This window comes from Triticum urartu, chromosome 6, assembly GCF_003073215.2.
Source record: "Triticum urartu cultivar G1812 chromosome 6, Tu2.1, whole genome shotgun sequence".
Taxonomy (NCBI): domain Eukaryota; kingdom Viridiplantae; phylum Streptophyta; class Magnoliopsida; order Poales; family Poaceae; genus Triticum; species Triticum urartu.
Genome location: NC_053027.1, coordinates 64,501,868 through 64,524,678, shown reverse-complemented (window position 1 = coordinate 64,524,678; position 22,811 = coordinate 64,501,868). Strand labels below are relative to the sequence as shown.

Below are 22,811 nucleotides of genomic sequence, written 5' to 3'. Positions count from 1 at the left end.
CCCAAGTGACTGCTAAGTGCAGTTTTGATTTACTTTGCTTGGTGATTAACATGGTATTGTATTGTGATGTAATACTATGTTTCAATCCATCTAATTTTGGCAGAATTGTTATTCATAAAACATGGACTGCAAGTACATATCTAAAACACCATTCATTGATATGAAAAAAAAAGCATATTCGGACAGAGTTGTTATTCACAAAGCAATGATCTAAAATTCAACATCCACTTTTCACATAATCACTTGTTGATTCCTTACTAGTCACAACTTAACATAAATGCAAGTTAAGACAGCAGCCAAGGTAATGCCAACACTGCCGGAGGGATGCCACTGAAAATCTGATCATCTTATCTCCGCGACTTTGAGCTCTTGTTGCGCATCATCCTTCTTATCATGTTCTTCAACCTCCCCTTCCAGCTCTTCTATCCTCCCATCCCTAAATGCTAGCTTGGCCTCCAGTTGAATCTTATTCTTACATGACTACTGTGCAATCTTCTCCTCTTCGTACACTTGCACTTGCAATTCATCTATCAAATGGTGCTGACTGGCTCCCCTCCAACTCTTCTAACTTGAGCTTTGCCCCCTCCATGAAAATTTATTTGGAGCTGAAGAAGATTGCAGAGGTCATCATATATGAATTTATTTGGGACTGTGTATTAAACATGTGTGATGACTTAGAAGACTAAGGATCAAGGTGACCTTCTAATGATACGAGGAAGTTAGTAGAACATGGCAAAAGTGCATCACTGAAGTTTGTATTGAATATGAATAAACATTGCAAGTCGACATGAACAAAAAATTCCTTGACCGATAAACGATAATTGCTCCATCCCTAAACTACACTAGGTTTTTCTTTACTACTGCTAACTGGGAAAGCAATACAAAAACATTAAGATTTCAGTCAAGAGCCATACTAAATGCAGAACAAATGGAAAACTATCAGAATATGAATGGATTTGCACACACAGGTACATAGACCAGATGCTGGAATAAGTTTACTTTTGATTTCAGAAACTATTTCACTGATCTTGCTCTCATCGACACAGACAATAACTAACAAATTGCTACGGTAGGATAAAAGGGTTTAAAAACAAAGGGAGTATTTATACCATCAAAATGCATGGTTTTATAAATATATAAATGAGCTGACAGGTTGTTTCAGAACGAATCACCGCAAAAGAACAACATATTTAACATGACAGCCACAAACTACTACTTCCAGTGATTCATGTAGTGGTAAATAAAAGGCAGATATCTGGTTACGAGAATATGTACAGCTAAGTGACGGAACTGAATAAAAACAACATCCGGGACTGAAACTAACTACTAACAAAACTGAAACTGAAGCAGAGTAAATGGGGATCATGTTGTACATATCATTCTATAAAGATGTGGAGTTGTTTCAACTGAAACTTTTGCAACCCTTTTGTGTATACTGAATGTAGCAGCTACCTCATAATCAAGTCACTATCAGCCGGCAACATGCACCTGATTAGCAACTATGCCATGATAATTGGAGTGCCTAAACCCACATAATCAAGTCCCCTTTTTTTAGACGATATGGAGTTAGCAGCTAATTATACTTTGTGAGTATGTATGTTCGTGATTAGGTGTTAAGAGCTGTAGACAAAAGCATCGGGATAGAGTAGAGTTAATTCAGCATCACAATAGCATTTTTATTATCATTCATTTTATTTTTCAAAAACTCCAACCTGTAAGCTTAAATGCCCTCATATTCCAGTCTGACATGTTTCCATTTCATAGTTGCATTCCACGGTTCATGCATAAACTACCCAAAGATCCAAAGAGAAAGATGTGATTCACACACAAGCACAAACTACCCAAAGTATAAAACGAACTTTCACGGTTCATGCATAAGATGAATCATACCTGACCATGTAAAATCAACAACCACTTGTGTCAAGAAAAAATAAAATCCACTAAGTGACATTCTTAAAAAAAATAAGTATTAACAATCTCATGCATAAGTTTCAGAATAAAACAATCGCATACATAAGTTCAGCGAAAATGTCTCATAAGCTTGAGGTTCACAGCACAAAGGTAGGCAGTGAAAAATTACACCAAAATTTAAGAAATGGGAAGCTAAAATTTCAGGTTTGCGATAATATTTCAGGACAATGAAGTGGTCAACATGATAACAAGGCTATGCACTTTCAACTCTTATATACACGTTTTGTACTTTTGACATAGTACACCATGTAATATTACACCACTAACACCATCTTAATGCACAAGTGACAAGACATCTTAATGCAAGCATTATCTATGTCGCTAAACTAGTATACTGTAAAAATGGCCTAAAGAATCAATCATATACTAACACCATCCCGCAGCTATACCAAACAGTCAATGAGTAGTGCACCTTGCAAAACTATGTAACCCGAACAAAAGCAATATACAAATCATCCGAAGGCCAAAAGGCAAACCTTGCAGGATTATCCTTGAGCGCAGGGAACATGGGCGGCCAAATCATCTTAAGAGGATGGATATCACCCAATTGCACTTCTTCTTCTGCCATGATATACACTTTACGCAACTGCATGCACTTGACATCTAATTGAAGTGCGCATCGACCCATCTCCAAGAACATAAACTCAGCATAGTCCCCCACATGCTTTATCCGGAGAGGAGCGTAGGACTCATCCTCAACCCTGTAACCTGGAATCCACATATTAGCAACCATCTCACGCAAACAAATGGTGTCCACCAGCAGCCAGTTGTCCCCCTTGTGGAGCCAAATGTGAAGCTGAAGCTTCTTTGCATGGATGAGATACACACCAGAAGCATCCTGAGCCCGTGCCAACATGGTATCTCTATCTCCATACTCCACCCCTTGTGGGAGCTGAAACATAGATATGCTCGAGGCAGTCAAATCAAAGACAACAATGTCGCTCTGGGCGCTTGCTATGTAGATTTTATTGTTGGCGAGCACAGCTTTTGGTTCCCGTCGCGGATCAAGGAGCTGGTCTGTGTCCAAGGTAAGATACGTGCGCCACACACCATCACCATGTCGCCACATATGTACGTGCACCGTAGATTTTGTTCTCTGCATGTTAGACACCACCGACACATGCAACAAGGACAAGTCATTGACTTCTTCTACCGAGAAGAGATCATTCATCGTGCCGGAATAGCCATCCTGGATTTCAATGTGTGGGAATGGTGGGACAACAGTCAGGCCTCTCTCAGGACATAATGGACTGTGCGCCCCAACTGTAAATTTGCTACGGTTGACCTGGTCGTACAAGCTGATGAAGACTCTGCCATTCCGGGAGCAGAGAAAGTTGGCCGGCGCGCCGCGGTAGGCGTCCCAACTGTAGCCCAGCAGAGAGCGGACGACGGCAGCAAGCTCTTGGGGCTTATTTAGCAAACTGAAGAAGCGAATAGAAGCCATTTTATGATCTTCCCTGTCCTCGACGTAGAAGCCGAGGAGGCAGGGCGGGTGGCGCTTGCAGAAACGGCGGAGGAAGGCGGGTTCAGAGGCATGATGGTACCAGCGCTTGCAGACAAGGGCAGCACGGACAAGGGTGGTGGGGAAGCCGACGCGGATAATGATCTCCCTGAGGAGGTCATCGTCGTCGAGCACCTTTGATACCTTTCCAGCACATGCAGACATCACATAAGAATTATTCTTGGAGATCAACAAAGGTCTGTGATAAGAAGTACAAACAAACAATCAAGAATAAGATGGGCCGAACCTTGCTGGCTTGGTCAGTTTCTAGCATTGTATCAAGACGAAATTTCTGGGGATTTAGAACTTCCTTCAGATCCCAAGGTTTCCCTTTATCAGACTTTTCTTCTGAAATTCTTCGCTTTTTATCTATGCTTCCAGATGCTGGATCACCGCCATTCTATCATTATCATGATTAAGTTAGATGATGCTTAGATTGTTGTTTATAAGATTTACATAGAGGCATTAACACATATGAAACTAGTCAAAGTCTTTTTTTACTTCTAGATCGGCATGGATCAGCATACCAGTACAGGAGATGGCTTTGCACGATAGTTTCTGTCTAAGTGATCAGTTCGGCCAATGTTAGGAGAGATGCCCGAGACAACAGGAGCACCTGAGACCTATTAATTTAATAGAAAATTGCTGAAACTATACCCGCAACCTGTCCTGACAATAGAAGGCCGGAAAATATGTGCTTACCTTCACCGTAGAAGCTTCATATGGCGATCTGAACACTTCGGAAGGCAGGTTACCAAAAGACAGTAAAGATTTGAGCCCATCATTATTTGCAATTATCTTAAAGCCACTGTCTACTGTAGTAACAGCAAGAAGATTGCCTTCTTTATTGAATCTTAATCTTGGAAAGCTCTATTAAAATGTACAGAGGTTAGATTGCTACAAATGCAGAAAAAAGGTTGATAATATAATAGGGAACAGACACTAACTGGCAAGGCTCCGCCAGCTTCAATGCAGGCCAGCATGTTGGTGTTATCAACATCCCAAAACTTAATTTGATTATCTTCGCCAGCAGCTAAAATGTGATTCCGAGCTATATCAAACTGCACGACACCCTGTACTACACCAGATGTTTTTTTACGAAATCCAGAATATGACCTCTTGACAGATCCTTCACTTTGGTTCCACTCGACCAAATGTGAGTCTCCCTGTTTGCTTGTTCCGCATGAGAACAACCTTCAAATCGACATCAAGTAAATATTACATCGACAATACATTGAAACGCTTCTAGTGAGCAAAATACCACATCTATGTTTACCTAGTTCCATCGGCACTATAGAGCATTGTAGTACACCATTTTCCTGGAACATCAAAGTCCACCCTAGATCCCACATTGTCATAAAACCATGCCTTCATTTTCCCGTCAAGGGAAAATGAGAAAATAAACTGCAAGGAACACAATAAAACCATGTATCAAATCATGTATCAGTACACCAGATAAAGGCTGATGTGCTTGAAAAAACTATGCACTCATAAATTTCTCCCGGAACACAAAATACAGTCATCGCCCTCATGATGGCTCATACTGCCTCAATTCAAATTATAGTTGAGTAGACTTTTGAAGCATACAGACCAAGGAGCAACCGTCGATATTCATTGCATTCTGAGATGTTAATGCCTAAATACTGTATTCAGACAACACATACCTGAATATCGTCTATGTGATGAGGGCAAATAGAATACACAGGTGCCTCATGCCCTTCAAACGAATATATTTTCTGTCCATGCATATCCCAAACCTACAAAATAGAAAGTAAGTTACAGAGGACCATGCTAGGGGAAAATGAAATAGATGATAACCATTTAAGATGTGTTAGGTACCCTAATAAGCTTGTCATCTCCGCAAGTGACAACACATAGTTGCTTATTTGGCTGGGAGAAAGCTATGTCATTAACTTCTCCAGAATGAGCCTCAATCTGGCATGAAGAATAAATGGGTTAGTAACAAAAGTCAATTCATATAATGAAATATAACATCTATACACTTGAAGTTCGATGAACAATTAGAAGATCATACCTCTACCACTTCACGTGTTTTATTTCGATGCTCGTATACATACAGATGGATCAAATGTTTTGTAAATGCAACTCCTATAAAAGCAAAAGAAAGGAAGCTTAGCAACAATGGAGCACAATACGAAGAATTTACCAAGTGCAATACAGAGTTACCGGCTAAAGATTGAAATATTGACACTAACCAATCATGTATCCATCAGGGCTCCATGTAACTTGACTAACGGCCATGGAGGGATCTTTAGCCACGACACGCTTTTCTCATAGAAAATAATTAGTGAGCCACATATATAATATCAAACCATGTAGGTGCTTGCAAACAAGGTACAAGACTACAAGTAAAAGCAACAGGAGCAAATTACATATATAATTTGTTACCTGAAATTGTGCTGAACATGCTTGCATGTTCCAAATTTGGAAGGGCTCTGAGACCAGCCTCTCACGCGTACCGATCTCCCAGATTGTAAATTCACCATTAGCAGATCCAACTATGTGAGCAGTAAACATGACAAGAAAATCAATAAGGGTGTTAAAATCCAAACATTCACCCAAATTACATGAAACACATTTTGTACTTGCAAATTTATGACTGCATCTATATATATTTTTAGATATTAAATTAGCAACCTTGATCATACCTAGTAATAGTGTATGACAAGGATGAAAGTCCATGCTAGTTACATTAGATCCCTGTGATAGCGTGCAAGCTACTTTCGTAGGAATGATATCCAATGACCATGAGGGTTGAGGAACAGGTCCACTGGGACTCAGTTGCTCCATCAAATGCTCAGATTCTGCAATTTGATAGTGTGTTATAGCTGGGTGTTCCCGTCATGGAAACAGATAGAGAAATAATGCAATATAAGTACAGAACTGAGGTCATAAATCACATTGACACATATTAGGCTCCCTTTGGTTCATCGGATAGGAAAAATGCAGGAATAGAAAAAACACGGGAATAGAAAAGGAATCAAGGTCAAAAACAGAGGAATGAAAAACACAGGATTTTTTCCACGTTGGTCATTTGGTTTGCAGAAAAGGAAAAAAAATAAAGGAATCTAACTAAAATTAATAAATTGGCTTAACAACTTTTTTCCATAAACAAACTTGCCTAACAACATAATAAGAACATGTCGTATTTGCTTAATAAATTGACCCATCTAATTCATGTCAACCATATACGGAAGTGGATTGAACCAAAAGCACCAACAACTCACAGGTCCTTTGATATAAAATGGGAAAAAAATAACTTAGGCACCCACACAAACGGTCAAATACCCCCTAAAAAACGATCAAACACAAATCAGTATCCAACCATGCCACTTCTCTCGTATCCCACGCCGTGAACAGCCCAGTCGCAACGATGAGCGGCTGTGGTTGGCTGGGGTGATGAGTTTGTTTGTCTAATTAATTTGATGAAGCTCGATTTGCCTCGGGCATCCGCAAATTTTAAGAAAAAAAGAGATGCTAGTAGATGTTTGGAACGCTGTACGATTCTTGTGAAAGCAAAGGAATTTCTTCCCTATCATCCAAAATTCCTACAACGATTCCTATGAACCAAACTGCAGGAAAGGAAATATTCATGTGTGTGTAGTATTCCTGCACTTCTCCTTTGGTTACAGGAAAATCAAAGTTGTCTAAATGAGCCTCCTGTAAATTGCGGTGCACCTTTGTATTTGTAACCAACTGTTTGTGTTTAGAATGACTTCTAGCAATTGAGGTTTTGTAGTTGGTAGATGGTGTATATAAATTCCAAAAAACACCCATGACATCAACAAAGCGAAGGCATAAAATTATTCTTGCATATATCCATACAATGATAATCAACAAAGAGTTGAGCAAAATTCATTCTGGCACTGCAGTGTAAAGCAAATTTTGTAACCATAGCTCTTGCTTACGACTCAACCTGGGATTGGGGTGGGTTCGTGTAGGGTCCAAATGGTTGGTTTTCGTGTAGTTCTCAAATGGCGCGGGTTCAAACGGGTTCAGCAAGAAGCGGATAACCGATCTGGTGCGGTGCGAGCCATGCGGCCTGATTTCAAATCACAGCGGCTCATAATGGTTCTGGTCCATGGGCCGAACCCACTAGTTCCTGACAAACAGAAGCGCTCCAACCCTTGGCTCCACTCCCCCGTTCCCCCACCCGAGTCTCTCTCCTCTAGGGTTCCTATGGCCACCACCCTGCGCCGCCGCCGCTGCCACCACCACGCGATGCCGCCACCATTCTCCACCGCCAACGCTGCTTCTCCTCTCCTCTTCTCTCATACTATCCACCCCCTACCTCCTCTTTGCTGCCGGCGACGGCATCTTCTTGGTCGCCATCGTCGTCTTGGTCGTCGGCTTTTTCTCCCACTCCGCTGGCCGCCGGCACTGATGAGCCCACCGGCGACCTCCACCACCGTATTACAACGTTGCCCGTTACCCTACGATGTTGCTCCTCCATGAGACCACGATCGGTAAATCCCCTTCCCCTCCTCCTTTCTTCGCCGGATATGGAATGTTTAGACAAAGTCTCTACTGAATTGTAGCATATGGAATATTCAGACATAATGCATATGGAAATGTACGATATCTGAACTAAAGATGGTAACAGCACAAAAGATAAAAGAAATTGTAAGATTGTCCATTTGATAAATAAACCAATCTGGCTGTGTTGTACAGTTGCTACTCGTCTGACTGTGTTGTCGCTAGTTGGAAAAAGAAAGCTTGCAAACACTCACTAGCAATTAGTATGAAGAGAATGCAGGTGTTACTATTATTTGTCCTTTAATTTAATCTTCTTCTTTGGTACTGATGGGGACAATAATACCTTAGATCTCACCTGCTACCTATCTCTGACTTTTTTCACACCCCTGCCTGTATGTACTTCACAAGTTTCCGTGTGCTATAAATCTATATATAGCCTTGGGTTGATCCCTGCGCTCCATGATTCAGTTTCTACTAGATTAGGTAATCAGTCTAGTGTTATGTGTCTTTGTTCAGTGCTCCATGGTTGGTTGCACTCGGCGGTAGCAATGTAGTAGGCTCCAGGTCAATCAGTTCAGTACTTTAATTGTCTGTTCTTTAGCAAAGTTATGTATCTTTGAGTGGGTAGTAACCAGCACCAGATTTACACATTTAGTTTTATCCAGGACAAGGCAGGCAAGAATTGGATCGTCCAATTGTCTGCTGGTGAGCAATTGGTAAAATGTTTATGTGCTTTTCTGTGGAGATGTGTAGATATTCGAGTTCCATTTGAGGTCATCTTGTATCCTGCTGGTACTATGATGAAATGACTAGTATGATGTTGCTACCATTCTGAAATGCAATTCTTTGACTTTGTATGGTGACGCTATCTTGTATGGGTAGCTTGTGCTTCTGTTGTCCCTAGGAAAATAATGAAATTGCTACTGGCACTAAATTCTGATGCACTTGATCGATCATGTGCTATTAGTTTCATGAGTTTCTAACCATCTTTAGAGACTTCCTTCCTTACTGGAACATGTGGAATGCTCGTATGTGTAGAAATAAAATATAATTTTGTTTGCTATGTCAAGAAAATAATTGTTCTTCTATGCCGAACATATCTCTTCAGCAGATTTGTTGATTGTCAACAGATCTATGCTTACCAACATGTAGTACTACTGACTGTGTACATTGGTAATTTTAAGGTGCCTTTCATTGTGTCCATCGATCTCTGTTTTTGATTATTATTATTTTTGAAAGAGCAACTGTTAAATAAGGAAAAGGGAGATTGGTTCGGATCCTGGCGTGGTGGAGGAGAGACCCGTGACCTTGGTCAGCGATCAGCGCGGGGGCAGGAGCATACATTCTCTTGCAAAGGCTGTTTCAGTCTTTCTATTGTTATTTGCTTGTGAAGATGTCTTTGGAGGTCATTTATTCTTTTCAATATCTAAGTTGCTCCTAGCTGGAAATAGATTGAAGCAGCTCCAAGGGAAGCATACGAAGTCAGGCAACTCCTTAAACTATTATGAGGAGGAGGAGGCCAGGCGACACCGCGGCACATGCAGGAGAGGTGGAGGGTGTGGCATCGGTGCATGTGAAAGGGGAGGAGGAGACTCCAACGCAATGATGCAAGCCCATGTCCTGTCGTGTCCCAATCCATGGATGGCGTAGCTGTCTCAGATCCGATGTTAGTGCAGATGGAACCCCCGTCTCTTCTCGGTGCAAAGAAGCTAACTTACCAAGTCTTGGCAGTGTGTTGGACACTTCCTTTCCCCATGCCTCCCATGCCTACAAGGCTCAGAATTGTTCCCCTTCCGGAGAAACAAGCATAGAACACCATGATCTGGACATATAGCTTAGTCTAGTCACAGTTGACACCATCACAAGAGCAGCTACGTCCATCATCAAGGGCTCATCCTTTGAGGTAGAGATCCGTGCTCCCCAACTTCTTTTGGTTATATTCCTTCATGAACGGCTCGCTCAATTTCTGGTGGAGGGTGTCCAATGCACTCATGCCAGCTCCATGTCCATGACCTCCCACTCTCCCTGCTTGCTTGTTTGCTCGCTTTTTCCCCTCCCACCTATCACGCCGCAAGGAGATGCCTATCACAGTCTGAGGAGGGGTCTAGATCCCTCACATGCACTGCATCAATGCAAACACGAGTATGCATATATGCTCAGTTCTCGCACATGCACATAGTGCAACTCCACGCAGCTCGATCCCATCTATCATCCTCAGCCAACATTAATCAATCCTGCTATGCAACCGGCTCTTCTGTTATGTTTGCTTAGCCCGAACGATACCATGCTCTCCATTACTTTGTTAATGGTTCTTCAACCATCGCACTACTTGGTTGAAATTTGGGTAGGCATATGATAGGTTCTGTGGGCCATTTTATTTTCTCAAGAACCTCAAAGGTGTAGGAGCATTCAATTCCATTAGAAGAAGAGTGTGTGCTTGTTTCTCAAATCGTTGGGACATCCTACAAGTTATTAGTTGAGCATAATTTGAGATGCTTTCTGCCAGATGATTTGTGAACACTACAATTTGTTATGTGGCTTTGACCTTTTCTGTTTCGGAATGTAGAAGAAAAAATAAGTCAGTTTGGGATATAAAGCATTTGATCCACATCGCTCGAATGTACTAATATAAATTTAGAGTGCGCTCTACATTTGCCTGCCATTGTACACCTACATGTCTTGCCAATCCGCTTTATTCATTTATATTTATATTTATTTACCTTGCTTCCATCTTATCCTTGTTATGATTTTCCTTTTTACTTGGAACAGAGATGCCATGTGAAGAATAAGCATATCAAGTTTGTTGGGTCGTATCCATGTCAGTGATAACCTAGGGTGCCATCATATAGTTAAGTTGAGTTGTAGTGAGCTACACTTCGTTCACATCTGGTAGCGGAAACTACCTTATGTGGGAGCCCATCACAACAAGCCTTTACTTGTGTGTCTATTAGTTCAAGTTATGCACCTGGAGCAGGTTCTTCTATGTTATTGTTGATATTTGCGATAATTCTTGATGTTTATTTTCTACTCAGAGTAGTTTTTCTTTCTTTCTAATTGTTGAGTTACTGCTGGCCTTTTTATTTCACTACTAGACTACTGACTAGAAATTGAAATATGCCCAGTCAGGTACACGAGGGCGTCTATTTCTTAGAATTAATGAAGGGATATTAAGGTATCTAAGCTATATAGCTGTAACGGGTGTATTGCTTTATCTGAATATTCACTCTGTCTTTCGAGTGGAGCACAAACTAGTTATACTCTGCACTGGACTAAGATATGCTCCTGGTATCAGTGGAACATCATTGTTTCATTGTTGTTTGCCATCTGTATAAGTTGAGTAATGTACTTCTGTTGCAGGCCTAATTGCGGTTCCACTTGCTCTGCAGATGGATGCTTGTTATGGCATTTGCAGAACTGGAATATCCAGTTCATCATTGCTAATTCAGTTTCAATGAACCGAAACCCCGTGCAATTGCCGGAAAATTTTAGCACAGAAATGATGCATTTGTTGGATGGAAGGTTTGTAGTGCAAGAAAGATTTTGGCCCTTCTATTTCCATTGAGGAAACCAACATGAGTGCTTACAGAAAAGTAAAGAAACACAGAACGAACAGAACCTGTCTAGCCCAACTCTGTCCCCTAAGGTGAGATAAAAAAATGCTCAGTAAAACTGCAAGCATCCCACGGAGAGGCAATCTGTTGAATCAACATCAGGTAGGGATGCAGGGGGACGCGTCCGCACCTGTCTGCGCAGCCAAAATTGAACAGGGGCGGGGGCGGGAGGAGGGCGACTCTTACCTGGCCGATGACCCGACGCGGAGGGATCGGCGATGGGGTCGAGAGATGGCCACCTCCTCGCACGATTTTGGCGGCAGGATGGAGACGCGCGCGCGGCGTCCCCGCCTTCCGACCGGACACGGGCGCCGACGAGCTAGGGGAGAAGAGAGAAGAGAAAAAATCAGTAGGATATGGAGAAGGAGAGGAAGGCAAGGTGGTGGACTGACCTCGATTCGTGGGTGTCTGCCGGGGACGGGGCCGATTGAGGTCGCCGGCGGCGCCGCTCCGCTCCGGCAGCCGCCGCTGTCTTTTTTTGATCTGCTGTGGGGAGACTGCGGACTGAACGAGTGAAGAATTGCCTTTTTGGAGAGAGACAGAGAGAGAGAGAAAAGTGCACGGGTCCCTATGTAGTAGCGGCCTACCAGCATGTAATATTGGCCCATGCAAGTCCAGCCCATTTGTCAATTGGAGAAAAAAACACTGGCTTTCTATTCTTTTCTCTCTCTTTTCTGCGAGGAAAACTTTCTAATTCATTTGATATGGCTTTTCTATTTAAAAAGAGCCAACCTTTATAAATCCGGAATACGAAAGAATTCAAGTCTTACATGATGTCCTGGTGGTTGCCGAACGACCTCTCGAATTTTTTCAGCAGCATGTACTAGTGTGTAGTCATGTACATATTGTGGAACTTTAGATTGTCCATGCGCCACCTGACTTGAGCATATTTTTGCGGACACTCCCAACATAAAAGAGAAAAGAAAGCCATTAATTATAGTGGTAGCCTATCAATGTAGTACTCCGTCAGTCCAAAAAAGGTTGTCCCAAACTTGTTCCTCAAATGGATGTATCTAGCACTAACTTGGTGCTAGATACATCAATTTGAGGGACAAGTTTTTCCGGACAGAGGGAGTGTATCGTAATACTAGTATTAGAGGCATCAATTCACGGCAACAAATGTATAAGAGGGCTCAAGGGCTACATCTCGAAGCCTCATTCATCACTGGGACCCGCACCCTCTCTTCTTGTGTCACGACTCTTTAAATTCTCTAGTTAATATGATAATATCTACCTCTAAACTACGTGAGAAACACGGTGCCACAATGTTCTCTTCTTGTTTCTCTCTAATGGGAAACCGGTACAAGCTGCATAATTGGGAAACCATTAAGTATATGTTGGAACAATCCTTCACTAGCATTTACTGACCGGTAAAACGGTTCATCTTAATGACGGACTTTACCTCTATGAGGGCATTGTGAATAGAACTTCCTTATATGCACAATGTTCCAACTCCTGGGTAATGACTCTCCTCTTGTCTATGTAATGTTGTAGCACCGAAGAAAAATTTGACGAGCACCTCATATGGTCCTTCATACATCGGAGAGGACTTGTTGCTATCGCTAGCTTCAGTCTTTGTATGAGTTGAAGGATCAGATTGACTTTCCAAAAAAAATTCTTTGGGCAACCCATTTCTCATGATGCCCTTGTAGCAATAGCTAGTACCTTGTGGATCGGATGAGAACATGGTCCCTCCATTCTTTGAGGGAATTTAGGTTATCTTTTCACCTTTCAATCACTTTTTCCTCGTCGTACAAGTCTATACGAGATGAGCCAACTCTTGTTTAGCAAGGCAGCATGGCTCTAGCAGCATATACCACAAACAAGGAGTGTCCCCAAGGGATGTGTCTATAGTTTTCTCCTTCCCACGGGATTGTTGGTAGCTTTGTGAGATGCATTTTCTCCTTAGCATAAAAGCGCCTCTTCAAACTAGATAGCATGTGTCCATTATCCTAGTTAACTTGCATATTGCTCTCAGGGCGCACAATGGAGGCAAATCACATCTAGGTCCCCAATTTGTTGCAGATGTCGTGAAAAGCTCTAATGAAAATTTGGGTATCATTGGCAGTGGTGGTCCTTTTAGGAACACCAAAACGAGTCATCACATTCTTGTGGGTGAAGCACACTATGGCCGTAGTCATCAAGTTGATGTTGGGTTCAGCGTAAATCCATTTAGTGAATGTATTCACCACCGTTAGAAGAAAATTATGCCCTCGGGTGGTGTTGAAAAGGCTACCAGATGATCAAGCCCCTAGGCCATGAAGGTCCGTCATAAGGGTATCTCTAGTGCTTTGGCGAGTTAGTATTTTCGGCTGTGATATTGGCACGCATTACATTTTCACAAGTTCTCTCTCGTCAAGGAGGAATGTAGACCAACAGAACACTTAGTTAAAGGTCTTTTCGACCAGATTTAGAAGTAAGATTGTGCCCTTCATACGCCTACATGTAACTATTTGAGTAGATCTCAACCCTGGACTTGGGGGGTGCACCGCATAAGCACTCCTCAACCCCTTACGATAGAGGGTGTCATCCGTTAGGAATTTTTTGGCACATCGAGAAGTATATTTGGAAAGCATAGAGCCCTAGGACGGAACTCGATTATGAGTCCCAGTGACACCTTTGGCGTGTTAATCCTTAGTGACAACCCATGTCATTTATAGATCTCAATGGCCCCAACATCTTCATCTACATCACTAACTTGTTGTATTGATGGCTTTAGGGGCTTCTCAACAAAGACCACAAAACTCATGGAGATCAAGAGGAAGCTAGTTAGGCGAGTTCATCGTCCCGTGATTTTCCACGTGCATGCATTTTTCTTTTTTGAAGAAAATATGCATCAAACTTTTGCTTGACAGTGAAAATGGTCAAAGTATTTTGTAGAAAATGCTAAAGGAAATATACCCTAGAGGCAATAATAAAGTTGTTATTTATATTTCCTTATATCATGATAAATGTTTATTATTCATGCTAGAATTGTATTAACCAGAAACTTAGTACATGTGTGAATACATAGACAAACAGAGTGTCACTAGTATGCCTCTATTTGACTAGCTTGTTGATCAAAGATGGTTAAGTTTCCTAGCCATAGACATGAGTTGTCATTTGATGAACGGGATCACATCATTAGAGAATGATGTGATTGACTTGACCCATCCGTTAGCTTAGCACGATGATCGTTTAGTTTGTTGCTATTGCTTTCTTCATAACTTATACATGTTCCTATGACTATGAGATTATGCAACTCCCGAATACCGGAGGAACACTTAGTGTGCTATCAAATGTCACAACGTAATTGGTTGAATATAAAGATGCTCTACAGGTGTCTCCGATGGTGTTTGTTGAGTTGGCATAGATCGAGATTAGGATTTGTCACTCCGTGTATCGGAGAGGTATCTCTGGGGCCTCTCGGTAATGCACATCACTATAAGCCTTGCAAGCAATGTGACTAATGAGTTAATTATGGGATGTTGCATTACGGAATGAGTAAAGAGACTTGCCGGTAACGAGATTGAACTAGGTATTGAGATACATCGAATCTTGGGTCAGTAACATACCGATAACAAAGGGAACAACGTATGTTGTTATGCGGTTTGACCGATAAAGATCTTCATAGAATATGTAGGAAACCAATATGAGCATCCAGGTTCCTCTATTGATTATTGACCGAAAGTGAGTCTCGGTCATTTCTATATAGTTCTCGAACCGTAGGGTCCGCACGGTTAACGTTCGGTGACGATCGGTATTATGAGTTTATGTGTTTTCATGTACCGAAGGTAGTTCGGAGTCCCGGATATGATCACGGACATGACGAGGAGTCTCGAAATGGTTGAGACATAAGATTGATATATTGGAAGGCTATGTTTGGACATCGGAATGGTTCCGGGTGAGTTCGGGCATTTACCGGAGTACCGGGGAGTTACCGGAACCCCCCGGGGAGTCAACGGACCTTATTGGGCCTTAGTCGGAGAGAGGAGGAGGCGGCCAAGGTGGAGGGTGCGCCCCCCCCCAAGCCCAATCCGAATTGGGTGGGGGGGGCGGCCCCCTCTTTCCTTCCCTCTCTCTCCCCCTTCCTTCCTCTCCTACTCCAACTAGGGAAGGGGAAATCCTACTCCCACCGGGAGTAGGACTCCCCCATTGGGCGCGCCATGAGAGGGTCGGCCCTCCCTCCTCCACTCCTTTATATACGGGGGAGGGGCACCCCATAGACACACAAGTTGATTGTTTAGCCATGTGCGGTGCCCCCCTCCACAGATTTCCACCTCGGTCATATCGTTGTAGTTCTTAGGCGAAGCCCTGCATCGGTAACTTCATCATCACCGTCATCACGCTGTCATGCTAATGAAACTCTCCCTCGACCTCAGCTGGATCTAGAGTTCGTGGGACGTCACCGAGCTAAACATGTGCAGATCGCGGAGGTGCCGTACTTTCGGTGCTAGGATCGGTCGGATCGTGAAGACGTACGACTACATCAACCGCATTGTCATAACGCTTCCGCTTACGGTCTACGAGGGTACGTGGACAACACTCTCCCCTCTCGTTGTTATGCATCACCTAGATGGATCTTGCGTGTGCGTAGGAATTTTTTTGAAATTACTGTGTTCCCCAACAGTGGTATCAGAACTAGGTCTATGCGTAGATGTTATATGCATGAGTAGAACACAAAGGAGTTGTGGGCGTGGGTATATACACATTGCTTGCCATCACGAGTTGATTCTTGATTCAGCGGTATTTTTGGATGATTCGGCTCAGACCGATATTACGCGTACGCTTACGCAAGACTGGATCTACCGGCGTGCTTCTCACACAGGTGGCTAGTGGGTGTCTGTTTCTCCAACTTTGGTTGAATCGGTTTCAATGAACATGGTTCTTTCTGAAGATGAAAAATCAATCACTATACTACGTTGTGGTTTGATGCGTAGGTAAGAATGGTTCTTGCTAGAAGCCCGTAGCAGCCACGTAAAACTTGCAACAACAAAGTAGAGGACGTCTAACTTGTTTTTGTAGGGCATGTTGTGATGTGATATGGTCAAGACATGATTATGTAAATTGTTGTATGAGATGATCATGTTTTGTAACACTGTTATCGGCAACTGACAGGAGCCATATGGTTGTTGCATATTGTATGAAATGCAATCGCCATGTAATTGCTTTACTTTATCACTAAGCGGTAGCGATAGTCGTAGAAGCAATAGTTGGCGAGACGAAAATGATGCTACGATGGAGATCAAGGTGTCAAGCCGGTGACGATGGTGACCATGACGGTGCTTTGGAGATGGAGATCAAAGGCACAAGATGATGATGGCCATATCATATCACCTATATTGATTGCATCTGATGTTTATCCTTTATGCATCTTATTTTGCTTAGTACGACGGTAGCATTATAAGATGATCTCTCACTAAATTTCAAGGTACAAGTGTTCTCCCTGAGTATGCATCGTTGCTACAGTTCGTCGTGTCGAGACACCACATGATGATCGGGTGTGATAAGCTCTACGTTCACATACAACGGGTGCAAGCCAGTTTTGCACAAGCAGAATACTCGGGTTAAACTTGATGATCCTAGCATATGCAGATATGGCCTCGGAACACTGAGACCAAAAGATCGAGCATGAATCATATAGTAGATATGATCAACATAGTGATGTTCACCATTCAAAACTAGTCCATCTCACGTGATGATCGGACATGGTTTAGTTGATATGGATCACATGATCACTTAGATGATTAGCGGGATGTCTATCTAAGTGAAAGTTCTTAAGTAATATGATTAATTAAACTTTAATTTATCATGAACTTAGTACCTGCTAGTATTTTGCATGTCTATGTTGTTGTAGATAAATGGCCCGTGTTATTGTTCCGTTGAATTTTAATGCGTTCCTAGGGAAAGCTAAGTTGAAAGATGATGATAGCAATTACACGGACTGGGTCCGTAACTTGAGGATTATCCTCATTGCTGCACAGAAGAATTACGTCCTGGAAGCACCGCTAGGTGCCAAACCCGCTGCATGAGCAACGCCAGATGTTATGAACACCTGGAAGAGAAAAGCTGATGACTACTCGATAGTTCAGTGTGCCATGCTTTACGGCTTAGAACCGGGACTTCAACGACGTTTTGAACATCATGGAGCATATGAGATGTTCCAGGAGTTGAAGTTAATATTTCAAGCAAATGCCTGGATTGAGAGATATGAAGTCTCCAATAAGTTCTACAGCTGCAAGATGGAGGAGAATAGTTCTGTCAGTGAACATATACTCAGAATGTCTGGGTACCACAACCACTTGACCCAGCTGGGAGTTAATCTTCCTGATGATAGTGTCATTGACAGAGTTCTTCAATCACTGCCACCAAGCTAACGATTGAAGAACTTTGTCAATGACACTATCATCAGGAAGATTAACTCCGAGCTGAGTCAAGTGGTTGTGGTACCCAGACATTCTGAGTATATGTTCACTAACATAACTATTCTCCTCCATCTTGCAGTTGTAGAACTTATTGGAGACTTCATATGCATTTTCTTGAAATATTAACTTCAACTCCTGGAACATCTCATATGCTCCATGACGTTCAAAACGTCGTTGAAGTCCCGGTTCTAAGCCGTAAAGCATGGCACGCTGAACTATTGAGTAGTCATCAGCTTTGCTCTGCCAGGTGTTCACAACATCTCGCGTTGCTCCTGCAGCGGGTTTGTCACCTAGCGGTGCTTTCAGGACGCAATTCTTCTGTGCAGCAATAAGGATAATCCTCAAGTTACGGACCCATTCCGTGTAGTTGCTACCATCATCTTTTAACTTAGCTTTCTCTAGGAACGCATTAAAATTCAATGAAACAACAGCACGAGCCATCTATCTACAACAACATAGACATGCAAAATACTATCAGGTACTAAGTTCATGATAAATTAAAGTTCAATTAATCAAATTACTTTAAGAACTCCCACTTAGATAGACATCTCTCTAATCATCTAAGTGATCACGTGATCCATATCAACTAAACCATATCGGATCATCACGTGAGATGGAGTAGTTTTCAATGGTGAACATCACTATGTTGATCATATCTACTATATGATTCACGCTCGACCTTTCAGTCTCAGTGTTCCGTGGCCATATCTGCATATGCTAGGCTCGTCAAGTTTAACCCGAGTATTCTGCTTGTGCAAAACTGGCTTGCACCCGTTGTATGTGAACGTAGAGCTTATCACACCCGATCATCACGTGGTGTCTCGACACGACGAACTGTAGCAACGATGCATACTCAGGGAGAACACTTGTACCTTGAAATTTAGTGAGAGATCATCTTATAATGCTACCGTCGTACTAAGCAAAATAAGATGCATAAAGGATAAACATCAGATGCAATCAATATAGGTGATATGATATGGTCATCATCATCTTGTGCCTTTGATCTCCATCTCCAAAGCACCGTTATGATCACCATCGTCACCCACTTGACACCTTGATCTCCATCGAAGCATCGTTGTTGTCTCACCAACTATTGCTTCTACGACTATCGCTACCTCTTAGTGATAAAGTAAAGCAATTACATGGCGATTGCATTTCATACAATAAAGCGACAACCATATGGCTCCTGCCAGTTGCCGATAACTGTGTTACAAAACATGATCATCCCATACAATAAAATTTAGCATCATGTCTTGACCATATCACATCACAACATGCCATGCAAAAACAAGTTACACGTCCTCTACTTTGTTGTTGCAAGTTTTACGTGGCTGCTACGGGCTAAATAAGAACCGTTCTTACCTACGCATCAAAAACCACAACGCGGTATAGTGATTGCTTTTTGATCTTCAGAAAGTACCCTGTTCATTGAATCCGATTCAACTAAAGTTGGAGAAACTGACACCCACCAGCCACCTGTGTGCGAAGAACGTCGGTAGAACCAATCTCGTGTAAGCGTACGCGTAATGCCGGTCTGGGCCGCTTCATCCAGCAATACCGCCGAATCAAGAATCAACTAGTGACGGCAAGCAATATGTATATACCCACGCCCACAACTCCTCTGTGTTCTACTCGTGCATATAACATCTATGCATAAACCTGGCTCTGATACCAGTGTTGGGGAACGCAGTAATTTGAAAAAAAATCCTACGCACACGCAAGATCATGGTGATGCATAGCAACAAGAGGGAAGAGTGTTGCCCACGTACCCTCATAGACCGTAAGCGGAAGCGTTATGACAACGCGGTTGATGTAGTCGTACGTCTTCATGATCGATCGATCATAGCACCGAAGGTACGGCACCTCCCGCGATCTGCACACGTTCGGCTCGGTGACGTCCCACGAACTCACGATCCAGTAGAGCTTTGAGGGAGAGCTTTGTTAGCACGACGGCGTGATGATAATGATGATGATGCTACTAAAACAGGGCTTCTCCTAAGCACCGTTACGATATGACCGATGTGGATTATGGTGGAGGGGGGCACCGCACACGGCTGGAAACAGTCAACTTGTGTGTTCTAGGGTGCCCCCTGCCCCCGTATATAAAGGAGCAAGGGGAAGGCCGGCCGTCCTAGAGGCGCGCCAAGGAGAGGGGAGTCCTCCTCCTAGTAGGAGTAGGACTCACCTTTTTCTAATCCAACTAGGAAGGGGAAAGGAAGGAGAGGAGAGAGGGAGCAAAGAGGGGGCGCCGCCCCCCTCCTTGTCCAATTTGGACTCCCAATGGGGGGTGGCCAGCCCTAGGCCCTCTCCTCTCTCTCGCACAAGGCCCATGTTGGCCCATTAGTTTTCCCGGGGGTTCCGATAAGCCCCCGGCACTCCGATAAATATCCGGTGACCCCCGGAACTCATCCAGTGTCCGAATATAGTCGTCCAATATATCAATATTTATGTCTCAACCATTTCGAGACTCCTCGTCATGTCCGTTATCACATCCGGGACTCCGCACTATCTTCGGTACATCAAAGGACATAAACTCATAATACCGATTGTCACCGAACGTTAAGCATGCGGACCCTACGGGTTCGAGAACTATGTAGACATGACCGAGACATGTCTCCGGTCAATAACCAATAGTGTAACCTGGATGCTCATATTGGTTCCTACATATTCTACGAAGATCTTTATTGGTCAAACCGCATAACAACATATGTTGTTCCCTTTGTCATCGGTATGTTACTTGCCCGAGATTCGATCGTCGGTATCTCAATACCTAGTTCAATCTCGTTACCGGCAAGTCTCTTTACTCGTTCCGTAATGCATCATACCACAACTAACTCATTACTCACATTTCTTGCAAGGCTTATAGTGATGTGCATTGCCGAGAGGGCCCAGAGATACCTCTCCGACAATCGGAGTGACAAATCCTAATCTCGATCTATGCCAACTCAACAAACACCATCGGAGACACCTGTAGAGCACCTTTATAATCACCCAGTTATGTTGTGACGTTTGGTAGCACACAAAGTGTTCCTCCGGTATTCGGGAGTTGCATGATCTCATAGTCATAGGAACATGTATAAGTTATGGAGAAAGCAATAGCAACAAACTAAACGATCATCGTGCTAAGCTAACGGATGGGTCAAGTCAATCACATCATTCTCTAATGATGTGATCCCGTTAATCAAATGACAACTCATGTCTATGGTTAGGAAACATAACCATCATTGATTCAACGAGCTAGTCAAGTAGAGGCAAACTAGTGACACTTTGTTTGTCTATGTATTCGCACATGTACTAAGTTTCCGGTTAATACAATTCTAGCATGAATAATAAACATTTATCATGATATAAGGAAATATAAATAACAACTTTATTATTGCCTCTAGGGCATATTTCCTTCAAGTAGGCCAAACCAAACTGATAATTCAAAGAGACTTGCAAAGATATCAAATCATGCATATAAGAATTAAGAGAAGAATCAAATATTGTTCATAGATAAACTTGATCATAAACCCACAATTCATCGGATCTCGACAAACACACCGCAAAAAGAATTACATCGAATAGATCTCCAAGAACATCGAGGAGAACTTTGTATTGAGATCCAAAAAGAGACAAGAAGCCATCTACCTATTAAATATGGACCCGAAGGTCTGTGGTAAACTACTTACACATCATCGAAGAGGCTATGGTGTTGATGTAGAAGCCCCCCGTGATCGAATCCTCCTCCGGCAGATCGCCGGAAAAGGTCCCCAGATGGGATCTCACGGATACAGAAGGTTGCGGCGGTGGAAAAGTGGTTTCGTGGCTCCCCTTGATGTTTTTAGGGTATAAGAGTATATATAGGCGAAAGAAGTAGGTCGGTGGAGCTACAAGGGGCCCACGAGGGTGGGGGCGCACCGCCCTACCTCGTGGCCGCCTTGTTGCTTCCTTGACCTCCACTCCAAGTCTCCTGAATTGTGTTTGTTCCAAAAAAGATCCTCGCGAAGGTTTCATTCCGTTTGATATTCCTTTTTTGCGGAACACTGAAATAGGAAAAAAACAACAATTTGCACTAGGCCTTCGGTTAATAGGTTAGTCCCAAAAATAATATAAAAGTGCATAATAAAGCCCATTAAACATCCAAAACAGATAATATAATAGCATGGAACAATAAAAAATTATATATATGTTGGAGACGTATCAAGCATCCCCAAGCTTAATTCCTGCTTGTCCTCGAGTAGGTAAATGATAAAAACAGAATTTTTGATGTGGAATGCTACCTAAAATAATTTTCAATGTAATTCTCTTTATTGCTGCATGAATGTTTAGATCCAAAAGATTCTAGACAGAAGTTTAATATTGACATAAAAATAATAATACTTCAAGCATGCTAACCAAGCAATTATGTCTTATCAAAATAACATAGCCAAAAAAAGCTCATCCCTACAAAATCATATAGTATGGCCATGCTTCATTTTAGTCACACAAAATGCTCCCATCATGCACAACCCTGATGACAAGCCAAGCAATTGTTTCATACTTAGCCTTTTCAAACTCTTTCAACTTTCACGCAATATATGAGTGCGAGCCATGGACATAGCACTATGGGTGGAATAGAATATGATGATGGAGGTTGTGTGAGAAGACAAAAAGGGAGAAAGTCTCACATTGACGCGGCTAATCAACGGGCTATGGAGATGCCCATCAATTGATGTCAATGCAAGGAGTAGGGATTGCCATGCAATGGATGCACTAGAGCTATAAATATATGAAAGCTCAACAAAGGAAACTAAGTGGGTATGCATCCAACTTTCTTGCTCACGAAGACCTAGGGCATTTTGAGGA

General features: G+C 42.6%; 1 protein-coding gene across 1 annotated transcript; it reads right to left on the bottom strand.

Annotated features, from left to right (window-relative positions):
- Positions 1-137: 137 nt before the first annotated feature.
- Positions 138-12,188, bottom strand: LOC125516555 (protein TOPLESS-RELATED PROTEIN 2-like). The gene is made up of 15 exons (XM_048681957.1): positions 11,973-12,188; positions 11,767-11,899; positions 6,142-6,297; positions 5,882-5,991; positions 5,689-5,758; positions 5,508-5,581; positions 5,312-5,407; positions 5,137-5,229; positions 4,749-4,876; positions 4,420-4,666; positions 4,175-4,342; positions 4,000-4,095; positions 3,720-3,872; positions 2,448-3,616; positions 138-605 (listed from the first exon to the last, which is right to left on the bottom strand). The coding sequence occupies exons 1-15, from the start codon at positions 12,186-12,188 to the stop codon at positions 596-598; spliced, it is 2,919 nt and encodes a 972-aa protein (XP_048537914.1). The 3' UTR covers positions 138-595.
- Positions 12,189-22,811: the final 10,623 nt, after the last annotated feature.

What these genes read in the sequence shown, in the direction of transcription:
- LOC125516555 (XM_048681957.1), bottom strand. Translation starts at nt 12,188, where the DNA reads ATGGGCCAATATTACATGCTGGTAGGCCGCTACTACATAGGGACCCGT. An exon ending in CCCTGATGGATACATGATTG is followed by an intron (nt 5,582 to 5,688) that starts GTTAGTGTCAAT and finishes TTGCTTTTATAG; the next exon opens with GAGTTGCATTTACAAAACAT. An exon ending in AAACTGACCAAGCCAGCAAG is followed by an intron (nt 3,617 to 3,719) that starts GTTCGGCCCATC and finishes TGTGCTGGAAAG; the next exon opens with GTATCAAAGGTGCTCGACGA.